Below are 13,744 nucleotides of genomic sequence, written 5' to 3'. Positions count from 1 at the left end.
TGTAGAGGAGATCAACAGTAGACGAGGAGAGGAAGACCCCATCGCCCCCTACTCCTAACCTTCCTCCTACTCCTAACCTTCCCCCTACTCCTAACCTTCCTCCTACCCCTAACCTTCCTCCTACTCCTAACCTTCCTCCTACTCCTAACCTTCCTCCTACTCCTAACCTTCCCCCTACTCCTAACCTTCCCCCTACTCCTAACCTTCCTCCTACTCCTAACCTTCCTCCTACTCCTAACCTTCCCCCTACTCCTAACCTTCCTCCTACTCCTAACCTTCCTCCTACTCCTAACCTTCCCCCTACTCCTAACCTTCCCCCTACTCCTAACCTTCCTCCTACCCCTAACCTTCCTACTCCTAACCTTCCTCCTACTCCTAACCTTCCCCCTACTCCTAACCTTCCTCCTACTCCTAACCTTCCCCCTACTCCTAACCTTCCCCCTACTCCTAACCTTCCCCCTACTCCTAACCTTCCCCCTACTCCTAACCTTCCCCCTACTCCTAACCTTCCCCCTACTCCTAACCTTCCCCCTACTCCTAACCTTCCCCCTACTCCTAACCTTCCTCCTACTCCTAACCTTCCTCCTACTCCTAACCTTCCCCTACCCTAACCTTCCTCCTACCCCTAACCTTCCCCCTCTCCTAACCTTCCCCCTACTCCTAACCTTGCTCCTACTCCTAACCTTGCTCCTTCCCCTAACCTTGCTCCTTCCCCTAACCTTGGTCCTTCCCCTAACCTTGCTCCTACTCCTAACCTTGCTCATTCCCCTAACCTTGCTCCTACTCCTAACCTTGCTCATTCCCCTAACCTTGCTCCTACTCCTAACCTTGCTCATTCCCCTAACCTTGCTCCTACTCCTAACCTTGCTCATTCCCCTAACCTTGCTCCTACCACCACTACTCCTAATGTGCCTCCTTCCATCTCTCCTCCTGTTCCTCTCTCTACTCCGGTCTCTGTTCCTCTGCCGTCCTCCATCTCCTCCTCCCATTCCCCTGCTCCTTCACCCCCCACACCTGTCTCTGCCCCCCCTCCCTCCCCCCTCATTCCTTCCACCCCTTTCCAGGTCAACCCCTGGTCTAAAACAACCTCTGCTGTTCCTACCCTTCACCTCACCCCACCTGTGTCTGGGGTTTTAACTACCCCCCCTCTGGTGACCTCTGTGCCCAACATGGTGGACCAATCCCCCCAGACAATACAGACTGTCCCTCTCAACCCCTCCTCTCTCAATCTCACCCACCCCTCCTCTCTTCCTCAATCTGGTCCATCCTATCTACCCCAATGTTCTCTTACTCAGCCCCACCTCTCCCAGCCTTCTGTCCCCCTGGATCCTCCATCCTGTGAGGTCTCCTCAGCCTACCCCCCAGGTAACATCCCCTAAAAGTGTTTCTACGATGTTAAATTGATCCACTCACCTTTTTTGTTTGTTTGTTGTTTTCTATGTTACCTAATAAAGAAGTGTTTTACTTGTCTCATGTCCTCTCCTTGTAGTTTACCTCTCAATTCATCTCAATGCTGCCACTTGGCAGGATTTGTTAAAGAACAAGTACAAATAGATTTGTCTCTCCTCTTCGACAGCTTTATCCCTCATGGGTGTACCCCCCCCCACTTCCTTCCTCCCCCCCGACCACCCATCTCACCCTCCCAACCACCCTCCTCATCCTTCCTCCCACCCTTCCCTTCCCCCCGGGCTCTCCCCAGCCCCCCTCCAGCCCCCGACGGTCACCCAGCCCCCTCTGTCGTTCCACCAGCTGGCTCATCTCTACCAAGACCCCCTGTTCCCAGGGTTCCCTTTGTCTGACAAGGAAGAGATCGTCCAGACACCCCCTTACTCTTATATCCACACTGGAGAGGACCTGCCACGAGGTGAGTAGTGAAATATATATTTTATTATTGTCCCCTAACCCAACCACCTGTCCCCTAATTGGAGTAAACTAATGGACAACAACACTTAGGCTTCTACTTCCAGCTTATACATACCAGAGGTGTGGACTCGAGACACAAATATGATGACTTGCAACTCTACTTTGACTTTAACACCAATGACTCGAGACTTGACTTGGACTTGAGCCTTATGACTTACTTGACCTGACTTGATACCCTCCCGGAAGCCCAAATATTAAAAATGATGCTATTAAAAAGAGGTCAGCGCATCAACTCTTCATTTAACGGATTACAGTTTGAATCGGACAGCAGCCAATCAAAATGTGCCAGCTGAGGAAACAGTTGTGCTTTGGCAGCGCAGAGGAACGTCGACGGGTGAATTCAGATGGAGCCCTTGGAAAGATGACACCACAAAATTATTATTTTCGGATATAAAAGACAACGCTGTATCAACAAAACTTTTATTTGGAAAGTAATAAATATATAGATACTTTTAAAAGCATTTATGATTTGCGTAAATGTAATATACTAACTATTACTCTTGTTAAAAATATGAAATTGTATTACATTTGGTGAAGAGCACATTATGACTTGTTTAGGACTCGAAACTCAAAGTTTAGGATTTGAGACTTGCCTGTCTTGACTTGGGACTTGAGACTTACTTGTGACTTGTAAAACAGTGACTTGGTCCCACCTCTGATACATACTATATACATTTTACAGACTCAATCTATTTTACAATAGTTATATTTCGTTTTTAGTCCCATCCTTTCAGCTCCCCTCAACCCCTCCCATCTATCTCCTAACACCGTCCAGTTTTGATTATATTTTGCTGTTTCACAAAAGCTCTGAACCTTTGTTCTCATATATTCTACAGATTGTAAATTAAAGATAAAAAAATATTTGATTATGACTTTTCAAATCACCCAGTAGTGCAATTGCAGCAATTAACTCTACAGTAGGTAAATGTTGCAATTCTTCAGCCATTTCTGGACCTGTGACCAAAAACAAGCTACATATGGACAATACCAAAACAAATGATCTAATGATTCTGTCTCTTCGCAGCAAAATCCGCTGAGCTGGGAAGGTTGTATTCCCCATATATAGAACATTGTATTGGTTGCAAGAATTTTGTATAATTTAAATTGGGAAAAACTCAGTTTTGAATCTGGTGTCGTTTTGCCTATCAGTTCATAAACCATGTGACATGGAATCGGTACGTTAAAAATCTCTTCCCAACTATTTTGCAATCTATATGGCACGGCTGTCAATTTTCTGGTCCTTAAATGAAACTGGTATACTTTTTTTTATTTATCACAATTTTCTTTAGCTGATTTTGGTCTTTAATTCAGGGCAGACATACAAGTTCCTTACTTTCTCCCCCTTCCACTTGCCTCTTGCATTTTTGCGGTAATTCTACAATTAGTTTTTAGTTTGTTTTTGGGTAGAGTAGACATTTCCATATATTTTTGTTAGCTGCATGTGTGACAACACCACCAGTCCTTTTTATGATATAATTTACAAAGATTATACTCGTTTTTTTTAAATATATATTTTTTAATCATTTGGTATATTTGAGTTTAACCACAATATTTGTTGTAATTTCATTTCCATGGTAACAAGATCTTATCTATTTTTGCCATTTTTTTTTTTATTCAGATGTATAGGAGTGAGAATTTCTTTCTTTCAGAATATGTATACCGATTATGTCCACATCACCGTCAGACCATTTAATTAGTAAACTACACGGTAATGTAAAATTTATATTTTTTTAGTAATCCAATAAGTAATATAGTACATCATTTGGTTTTAATCCAGAGAGGATAGAAACAGTATCTAGATCCTCTGAGGCCGTGGAGGGATTCTAATTCTAACAGTATCTAGATCCTCTATGAGGCTGTGGAGGGATTCTAATTCTAACAGTATCTAGATCCTCTATGAGGCCGTGGAGGGATTCTAATTCTAACACTATCTAGATCCTCTATGAGGCCATGGAGGGATTCTAATTCTAACACTATCTAGATCCTCTATGAGGCCATGGAGGGATTCTAATTCTAACAGTATCTAGATCCTCTGAGGCCGTGGAGGGATTCTAATTCTAACAGTATCTAGATCCTCTGAGGCCGTGGAGGGATTCTAATTCTAACAGTATCTAGATCCTCTGAGGCCGTGGAGGGATTCTAATTCTAACAGTATCTAGATCCTCTGAGGCGGTGGAGGGATTCTAATTCTAACAGTATCTAGATCCTCTGAGGCCGTGGAGGGATTCTAATTCTAACAGTATCTAGATCCTCTATGAGGCCATGGAGGGATTCTAATTCTAACAGTATCTAGATCCTCTATGAGGCCATGGAGGGATTCTAATTGTGGATTTAAAAGAAAACGTGAGTCATCAGTGTACAATGATGCCTTTGTTTTTAAGCCCTGGATTTCTAGGCCTTTGATATTAATATTGGATCTGATTTTTAACAGCTAACATTTCGATGGCAATAATAAATATATATGCCGATAGTGGACAACCTTGTTTTGCTCCTCTTGACCGTTTAATACTTTCTGAGAAGTAGCCATTATTTTTTATTATTTTACACTTAGGGTTACTATTGTTACCTATACACATTTTGTGGGGAAAGTACTCAATTGTACTACTTGAGTAAAAGTAAAGATACCTTAATAGAAAATGACTCAAGTAAAAGTGAAAGTCACCCAGTAAAATACTACTTGAGTTAAAAGTATTTGGTTTTAAATATATTTCATTATCGAAGTAAATGTTATAGCTAAAATATACTGAAGTATCAAAAGTAAAAGTATAATTAATTTATAATTCTCTATATTAAGCAAACCAGACGGCACCATTTTACATTTTTTTTGTATTATTGATGGATAGCCAGGGGCATACTCCAACACTCAGACATCATGTACAAAGGAAGCATTTGTGTTTAGTGAGTCCGCCAGATCAGAGGCAGTAGGGATGACCAGGGATGTTCTCTTGATAAGTCTGTGAATTGAACCATTTTCCTGTCAAAATGTAATAAGTACTTTTGGGTGTCAGGGGAAAATGTAGTAAAGTAAAAGTTGTTAAAAAATATAAATAGTAAAGTACAGATACCCCAAAAAACGACTTAAGTAGTACTTTAAAGTATTTTTACTTAAGTACTTTACACCCCTGCCTTTACATAACTTTAACCCATTTATATATGAGATTCTCCAAAATGTAAATATTCCAGGCATTTATATGTAAATTCTAGTCGTACTTTATCCAAAGCCTCGGCTATGAATAGCAGGCCTGGTTTCCCCCGATTCTTCAGTGTTCTATTGTTTCCAGTACTTGTCGTATATTATCTCCAATGTATCGTCCATGTAAAAAAAAAACCTGTCTGATTACGATGAATAATATCCGACAAAACCTTCTTTTTTCTTCTTCTAAATACTCTCTACAGATGTCAACATCCTGAGGTTTTTCTTCAACCTTGGTGTGAAGGTAATGACCTAACAGCGTATCTTGGTAGCTCTTAACAAGTGTCTATAAATACGCTACTGACCAACACACTTGCACTATTTTCCGTTCCCCCCCTCCCTCCCTCCCTCCCTCCCTCCACCCTCCCTTCCTTTCCTCCCCCCCCTTTCCCCCTCCAGGCGTTCACCAACCCCATGTGGCCCCCCCACTCTTACATCCTCCCTCTTCACCAGGCCTACAGCATGCAGCCCAAACTACCCTCAGTCTCCTTTCCCTCTTCCCACTGGTACCCCTCCCACCCCACCACCGCGCCCCAGGAAGGGTACGGACACCCCCACCCTCAGTACCCCACCCCCTCGGGTTTGGGGGGCCTCCAGAGATCAACCCCCCAATCAGCTGCAGAACCTCCCCAGCATATGGAATTCCGATACGGGCAGGATGGTCGCTCCGCGCTGGGGTACCCTTCCAACCGTCACTTTCACCCTGCCTCAACCCAGCCCCGTGGCTCTTTACCCTGGTGTAGTAACGTTACCCCGCGACCGAACGCTTACGCTGGGGTATGCTCTGTACCCACACCCCTGGCACAATACTCTCCACAAGCGCCCCAACCTGCACCTACCAACCAGTACCCTCCTACGCCCCAACCTGCACCTCCCAACCAGTACCCTACTACACTCCAATCCTCTACCCATACCTCTCAAGCTCAGCCCTACACTCCAGCTCCAGCCGCCTCCCCTCCCTCCGTACCCCAGTACCGATCAGCGTCTCTGGGGTACCCTACTCCGAGGCTGCCCAGTGGGAACCAGACCCAGGGACCGCTGGATCCTCACCCCGCCAGCGGTGCCTCTTCCCTGGGTATGAGGTCCAGCCACCGCCCCCTAGAGAACCATAATGCTAATACTACCTCTGTTGTCAATGTTACTACTGATGCTGCTGCTGCTACTACCTTGTCTAGTACTACTGCTTCCAACACAGAAAGAGGTGAGTGCTGACTTCTCTACATTTTCATGTGATTTGATTTTTTTTTTTTGGTTCCAATTTATCACTCTTTTTACTTGTTTACAGAAAGATTTAGAGGTTGAACATGTTCTCTCACTTTACTAGCAGAGAGGATTTAGAGATTAAAATGTTCTCTCACTTTACTAGCAGAGAGGATTTAGAGATTAAAATGTTCTCTCACTTTACTAGCAGAGAGGATTTAGAGATTAAAATGTTCTCTCACTTTACTAGCAGAGAGGATTTAGAGATTAAAATGTTCTCTCACTTTACTAGCAGAGAGGATTTAGAGATTAAAATGTTCTCTCACTTTACTAGCAGAGAGGATTTAGAGATTAAAATGTTCTCTCACTTTACTAGCAGAGAGGATTTAGAGATTAAAATGTTCTCTCACTTTACTAGCAGAGAGGATTTAGATATCAAAATGTTCTCTCACTTTACTAGCAGAGAGGATTTAGAGATTAAAATGTTCTCTCACTTTACTAGCAGACAGGATTTAGAGATTAACACGTTTTTCTCACTTTACAAACAGAGGATTTAGAGCTAATTTCAAGCCTCACATTTCTCTAGTAGGGACCTTTTTTAAGTTATTTATGGTAATCAACGATATTAAGCAAAAATGTCGAGGATAAGTGGACGGTTTGGTCGGTCTCTAATGTTTGGTTTGTCGTCTCAGCTTTACAGACTGTTCTTGCAGGCTTCACAGACAGAGGACAGGGAGACATGAAGATGGCTGGCACTCTGCTGGTGAACCCTCCTCTTCCTCCTTCTGAGCAGGTAAGTCTTGATGGAGCAGTAATGGGTCGTGGCTAAGTGGGCTACATCCTATGCCAAAGTATTGTAAAAAAGGTGCATGGTCGGAGAGAATGTTTGCATTTTAGCTAATGTCGTGTCTTTGGCATCATTTAAAACTGAAGACCTATTTATCAAATAACTCTCTGTAATTATTATTATTACGCGATTAAACTGATTAATCATGTAACTGTAATTAACTAGGAAGTCGCGGCACCAAGGAAAATATTCAGATTACAAAGTTATAATTTTCCTAATATAACTTTCAGATATTTTAATATCTGATCAATTAGTCTTCGAATTAATTCATTATTATTTACCTCACGTCAATCTCATTCCAAACGTCGTAAATTGTTGGTTATCTGCACAAACCCAGTCTTCACTATGAGTCATCCATACATCAGTTGTCTTAAAATCATTTATTTACTAACTAAGTAATTCACAGATGCATAACAAACAGTAGATATGTTTACAAGGAAATTATATGAGAATGTGCCCTAGTGGGCTAAACCGGCATGGCGGCTTGTTAGACAAAAGGGGAGTGGGGGGGGGGGTCAGCTGAGTTCCTCATAGGAATTTACGACCTCTTCTGACCACAGCTGCCTGGGTGTAGGAGACAGAGGTAGGGGTATGGTACATAGCAAAGGGCTGGTGCAGAGGGAGGGGGGGGGGGGGGGGGTATAGTGCTCGATGTACCCAAAGAGGGCAACGTCATGACCCTTACCCTGTTCCTAACTTTAACCTAATTCTCCTCACCTGCTGCGTTTGTTCTCCTCATCGACTTTAAGTTTTAGTTAAAAAGGATTTTGTTGTTGATTTCATCTGTGTGTGTATAGTGTTTCAGATTTTTTTTATTGTTACTAATCTCTCTACGCCTCTCCCTCTCTCAGGTCACATGGGTCCCCGAGGGTCACCTGACGACGACAGTAAGTGCCGAGGCCATGTTCAAGGATGTATCCGTCGGCATGGCGATGCAGGGCGCGGGCGACGCCCCCATGACCCAGAGGGGGGCGGATTTTAACATGAAAACGACAAATGAGACGACGGGGCGGAGCTGGGGCGAGACTTCATATTTAGTGACGCTGCCCCTGGCTCCGAGCGGCGAAACAACATCATTGGACTGGGAGGGAGGGGAGGGGCTAGACCCTAATGACCCCACGCTCAGAAACGGAAAGAAGTTCTACAGTCGCTCCTTCAGAGGTGGAGGAGGGAGGGGAGGACACGAGGAGGGAGGCGCTAGAGGGAACCGTTGGAGGGGGGAGAGACGCGGGGTAGGAGGTTACCGAGGAGTGGGGAGGAGAGATAACAGGGACGGTTTCCGGGAGCGAGACCGAGGGGACAGGAGACAGGAAGGAAGAGGAGACTACCAGGGTAACGTCACTTCTAAAGGACAAAATGTGAGGGGTCGGGGGAGGGGCTACCACCACAATCAACAGCAATCCAATGGCAGAGAGGCAGGCTACTCTAGTGGGCTGAGGAACCCCCCTTATACAGATTTGTGAGATTTGATTGGCTGATATTGCTTTATTGGGATTGTTTATATATTTTTTTGTTTTCTGATTTAGTATTTTAATTGTCTGGTTTGTGGGGATATAGCTGTCGTTGGACTCGTCTTTTAAAAAAAAAAAAAGGACAAAAAAATTTCTGTCTCCATGTTATTGTTGCCTTCTGGACTCAGGCTGTATCCCATATTTAGTGCACTATTGATCACCCCCCCCCCCCCCCCCCCATAGGGCCCTGGTCAAAAGTAGTGCACTATATAGGGAATAGGGTGTCATTTGGGATACAAACTATCTCCTCTGAAAGATGTTAAACCTGTACAGATAGTTAGATGTTATTCCAGTTAGATGTTTGCATTTTCTATACGTGTAATAAAACTTTGCTGTATTTAGTCATTGCCTTCTTTTTTTCCCAGTTTCAGAAAAAATGTATTTCTGATGCGATCAAGTAATCTGCGTCCCAAATGGCTTCCTATATAAATGAATAAATAAATAGGGATTATGTGTATATGCTACCGTTCAAAAGTTTGGGGTCACTTAAATGTACTTAAGAAAAGTACATTTTTTTGGTCCATTTTAAAATAACATAACATTGATCAGAAATACAGGGTAGACATTTAATGTTGTAAATGACAATTGTAGCTGGAAACTGCAGATTTTTTAATGGAATATCTACATAGGCTTACAGAGGCCCATTATCAGCAACCATCACTCCTGTGTTCCAATGGCACGTTGTGTTAGCTAATCCAAGTTTATCATTTTAAAAGGCACTGGACAGAGGAACTCTGCCTAGAAGTCCAGCATCCCGGAAGTTGCCTCTTCACTGTTGATGTTGAGACTGGTGTTTTGAGGGTACTATTTAATGAAGCTGCCCAGTTGAGGACTTGTGAGGCGTCTGTTTCTCAAACTAGACACTCTAATGTACTTGTCCTCTTGCTCAGTTGTGCACCGGGGCCTCCCACTCTTTCTATTCTGGTTAGACCCTGTTTGCGCTGTTCTGTAACAGGAGTAGTACACAGCGTTGTACGAGATCTTCAGTTTCTTGGCAATTTCTCGCATGGAATAGCCATCATTTCTCAGAACAAGAATAGACTGACGAGTTTCAGAAGAAAGTTCTTTGTTTCTGTCCATTTTGAGCCTGTAATCGAACCCACAAATGCTGATGCTCCAGATACTCAACTAGTCTAAAGAAGGCCAGTTTTATTGCTTCTTTAATCAGAACAACAGTTTTCAGCTGTGCTAACATAATTGCAAAAGGGTTTTCTAATGATCAATTAGCCTTTTAAAATGATACACTTGGATTAGCTAACACAACGTGCCATTGGAACACAGGAGTGATGGTTGCTGATAATGGGCCTCTGTACGCCTATATACAGTTTAAGTTGTAAGTTTACATACACTTAGGTTGGAGTCATTAAAACTCGTTTTTCAACCACTCCACACATTTCTTGTTAACAAACTATAGTTTTGGCAAGTCGGTTAGGACATCTACTTTGTGCATGACACAAGTAATATTTCCAACAATTGTTTACAGACAGATTATTTCACTTAAAATTCACTGTATCACAATTCCAGTGGGTCAGAAGTTTACATACAGTAAGTTGACTGTGCCTTTAAACAGCTTGGAAAATTCTAGAAAATGATGTCATGGCTTTAGAAGCTTCTGATAGGCTAATTGACGTCAATTGGAGGTGTACCTGTGGATGTATTTCAAGGCCTACCTTCAAACTCAGTGCATCCTTGCTTGACATCACGGGAAAATCAAAATAAATCAGACAAAACCTCAGAAAAAGAATTGTAGACCTCCACAAGTCTGGTTCATCCTTGGGAGCAATTTCCAAATGCCTGAAGGTACCACGTTCATCTGTACAAACAATAGTACACAAGTATAAACACCATGGGACCAGGCAGCCGTCATACCGCTCAGGAAGGAGACGCGTTCTGTCTCCTAGAGATGAACGTACTTTGGTGCGAAAAGTGCAGATCAATCCCAGAACAGCAGCAAAGGACCTTGTGAAGATGCTGGAGGAAACGGGTACAAAAGTGTCTATATCCACAGTAAAACGAGTCCTATATCGACATAACCTGAAAGGCCACTCAGCAAGGAAGAAGCCACTGCTCCAAAACCGGCATAAAAAAGCCAGACTACGTTTTGCAACTGCACATGGGGACGAAGATCGTACTTTTTTGGAGAAATGTCCTCTGGTCTGATGAAACAAAAATAGAACAGTTTGGCCATAATGACCATCGTTATGTTCAGAGGAAAAAGGGGGATGCTAGCAAGCCGAAGAACACCATCCCAACCGTGAAGCACGGGGGTGGCAGCATCATGTTCTGGGGGTGCTTTGCTGCAGGAGGGACTGATGCACTTCACAAAATAGACGGCATCATGAGGAAGGAAAATGATGTGGATCTATTGAAGCAACATCTCAAGACATCAGTCAGGAAGTTAAAGCTTGGTCGCAAATGGGTCTTCCAAATGGACCATGACCCCAAGTACACTTCCAAAGTTGTGGCAAAATGGCTTAAGGACAAAAAGTCAAGGTATTGGAGTGACCATAACAAAGCCCTGACCTCAATCCTATAGAACATTTGTGGGCAGAACTGAAAAAGCGTGTGCGAGCAAGGAGGCCTACAAACCTGACTCAGTTACACCAGCTCTGTCAGGAGGAATGGGCCAAAATTCATCCAACTTATTGTGGGAAGCTTGTGGAAGGTTACCTGAAACGTTTGACCCAAGTTAAACAATTTTAAGGCAATGCTACCAAATACTAATTGAGTGTATGTAAACTTCTGACCCACTGGGAATGTGATGAAAGTAATAAAAGCTGAAATAAATCATTGTCTTTACTATTATTCAGACATTTCACATTCTTAAAATAAAGTGGTTATCCTAACTGACTTAAGACAGGGAATATTTACTAGGATTAAATGTCAGGAATTGTGAAAAACTGAGTTTAAATGTATTTGGCTAAGGTGTATGTAAACTTCTGACTTCAATTGTAGATACTCCCAGCTTGAATAGTCATTTACAACATTAACAATGTCCACTGTATTTCTGATCAATTTGATGTTATTTTAATGGCCAAAAAAAAAGTGATTTTCTTTCAAAAACAAGAACATTTCCAAACTTTTGAACGGTAGTGTATTTATGTGTATTTATATACTCTGTGTGTTTATTAGGAAAGTATTCAGACCCCTCCACAGAGGAACTGTCAGAGTGACCATCGGATTCTTGATCCCCTACCTGACCAAGGCCGTTCTCCTCCGATTGCTCAGTTTGGCCGGGCGGCCAGAACCAGGAAGTGTCTTGGTGGATTTGTACTTCTTCCATTTAAGAATAATGGAGACCACTGTGTTATTGGGGAACTTTAATACTGCAGAAATTTTTTTGGTATCCTTCAACCCCGGCTTGGTTTTTGCTCTGACATGCGCTGTCAACTGTGGGACCTTATATTGACAGGTGTGTTGCCTTTCCAAATCATGTCCAATCAATTGAATTTACCACAGGTGGACTCCAATCAAGTTGAAGAAACATCTCAAGGATGATCAATGGAAACAGGATGCACTTGAGCTCCATTTTGAGTCTCATCGCAAAGGGTCTGAATACTTACGTAAATAAGTTATATTTTTAATAAATTAGCAAAAACAAATGACAAACCTGTTTTCACTTTGTTATTGTGGGGTATTGAGGAAATTGTTTTAATCCATTTTAGAGTCTCAATGCACTGTACATACATACACTATATTAAAATCAAATATTATTGGTCATGTGAAAGTATTCACCCCCCCCTTGCCATTTTTCCTATTTTGTTGCCTTACAACCTGGAATTAAAATGGATTTTTGGGGCGGGGGTGTATCATTTGATTTACACAACATGCCTACCACTTTAAAGATGCAAAACATTTTTTTATTGTGAAACAAACAAGAAATAAGACAAAAAAAACAGAACTACAGAACTACAACTACTACAGAACTACAACTACTACTGCTGCTGTTGACTTTAGTCTTTTATTCCTTTGGGCCGTGGGAGGTGCATCTATGGGAATTTAATCTACGGCAGGTGAATCTATGGGAGGTATATCTATGGGAGGTGAATCTATGGGAGGTATATCTATGGGAGGTATATCTATGGGAGGTATATCTATGGGAGGTATATCTATGGGAGGTGAATCTATGGGAGGTATATCTATGGGAGGTATATCTATGGGAGGTATATCTATGGGAGGTGAATCTATGGGAGGTGAATCTATGGGAGGTATATCTATGGGAGGTGAATCTATGGGAATTTAATCTACGGCAGGTGAATCTATGGGAGGTATATCTATGGGAGGTATATCTATGGGAGGTGATCTATGGGAATTTAATCTATGGGAGGTGAATCTATGGGATGTGTTTCTACGGGAGGTGAATCTACGGGAATTGAATCGATGGGAGATGAATCTACGGGAGGTAAATCTATGGGCATTTAATCTATGGCAGGTGAATCGATGGGAGGTGAATCTACGGGAATTTAATCAATCGCAGGTGAATCTACGGGAGGAGAATCGATTGGAGATGAATCTACGGGAGGTAAATCTATGGGAATTTAATCAATCGCAGGTGAATCGACGGGAGGTGAATCTGTTAGCTTGTATCTATGCTGTATTTTGTAGACCTTTTTCTTTCAGTCCCTGTGGCTTCTCTTAGAGTGCCTGGAATGTAACATGATATCGCTTGCCCAGACTTGCCTTACAAGATCATCAAAAGACTCCATAACCATACCATCCTCTGTCCAACTCCCTCCGCTCAAGCCATGAACCCTCCACATCAGTGATAGAATGCATCTTTCAAAGACTGGTTGACCTGTCATATTGGAATTTTTTTTGTATTGTTTTTTTTTTACTCTTGAAGCATTCTAGAACTCTTGAGGTTCTATGAAAAGCTATAGAAATGTAAGAGATTATTATTAGTAGTAGTATATGCGGTGTTATGAAGGAGAGACTCAAGTGACTTTTCTGATGTGCAAACCGATACTTAATATCAGAATTTATTCAAATTAAGTTAAAAGGTTTGATTAAGGTAAGGTTGTGTTTTAGATTTTGGCTAGTTGGTTTGAAAAAGGTCTCTAGCCTGACCCG

General features: G+C 42.4%; 1 protein-coding gene across 1 annotated transcript in view; it reads left to right on the top strand.

Annotated features, from left to right (window-relative positions):
- The window catches only part of otud4 (OTU deubiquitinase 4), a 32,559-nt gene extending 23,544 nt beyond the window's left edge, over nt 1-9,015 (top strand). Inside the window, exons 17-23 of the mRNA XM_082964605.1 lie at nt 6-600; nt 631-1,365; nt 1,577-1,864; nt 5,320-5,360; nt 5,516-6,317; nt 7,009-7,109; nt 8,015-9,015. Coding sequence (XP_082820731.1) covers nt 6-600; nt 631-1,365; nt 1,577-1,864; nt 5,320-5,360; nt 5,516-6,317; nt 7,009-7,109; nt 8,015-8,626 — 3,174 coding nt within the window. The 3' untranslated portion in view covers nt 8,627-9,015. The remainder of the gene's footprint in view (nt 1-5; nt 601-630; nt 1,366-1,576; nt 1,865-5,319; nt 5,361-5,515; nt 6,318-7,008; nt 7,110-8,014) is intronic.
- The last annotated feature ends 4,729 nt before the right edge of the window (nt 9,016-13,744 follow it).

Source organism: Salmo salar, chromosome 18 (genome assembly GCF_965601325.2).
Source record: "Salmo salar chromosome 18, fSalSal1, whole genome shotgun sequence".
Classification (NCBI taxonomy): Eukaryota; Metazoa; Chordata; class Actinopteri; order Salmoniformes; family Salmonidae; genus Salmo; species Salmo salar.
This window is presented reverse-complemented; position numbering and strand designations above follow the sequence as displayed.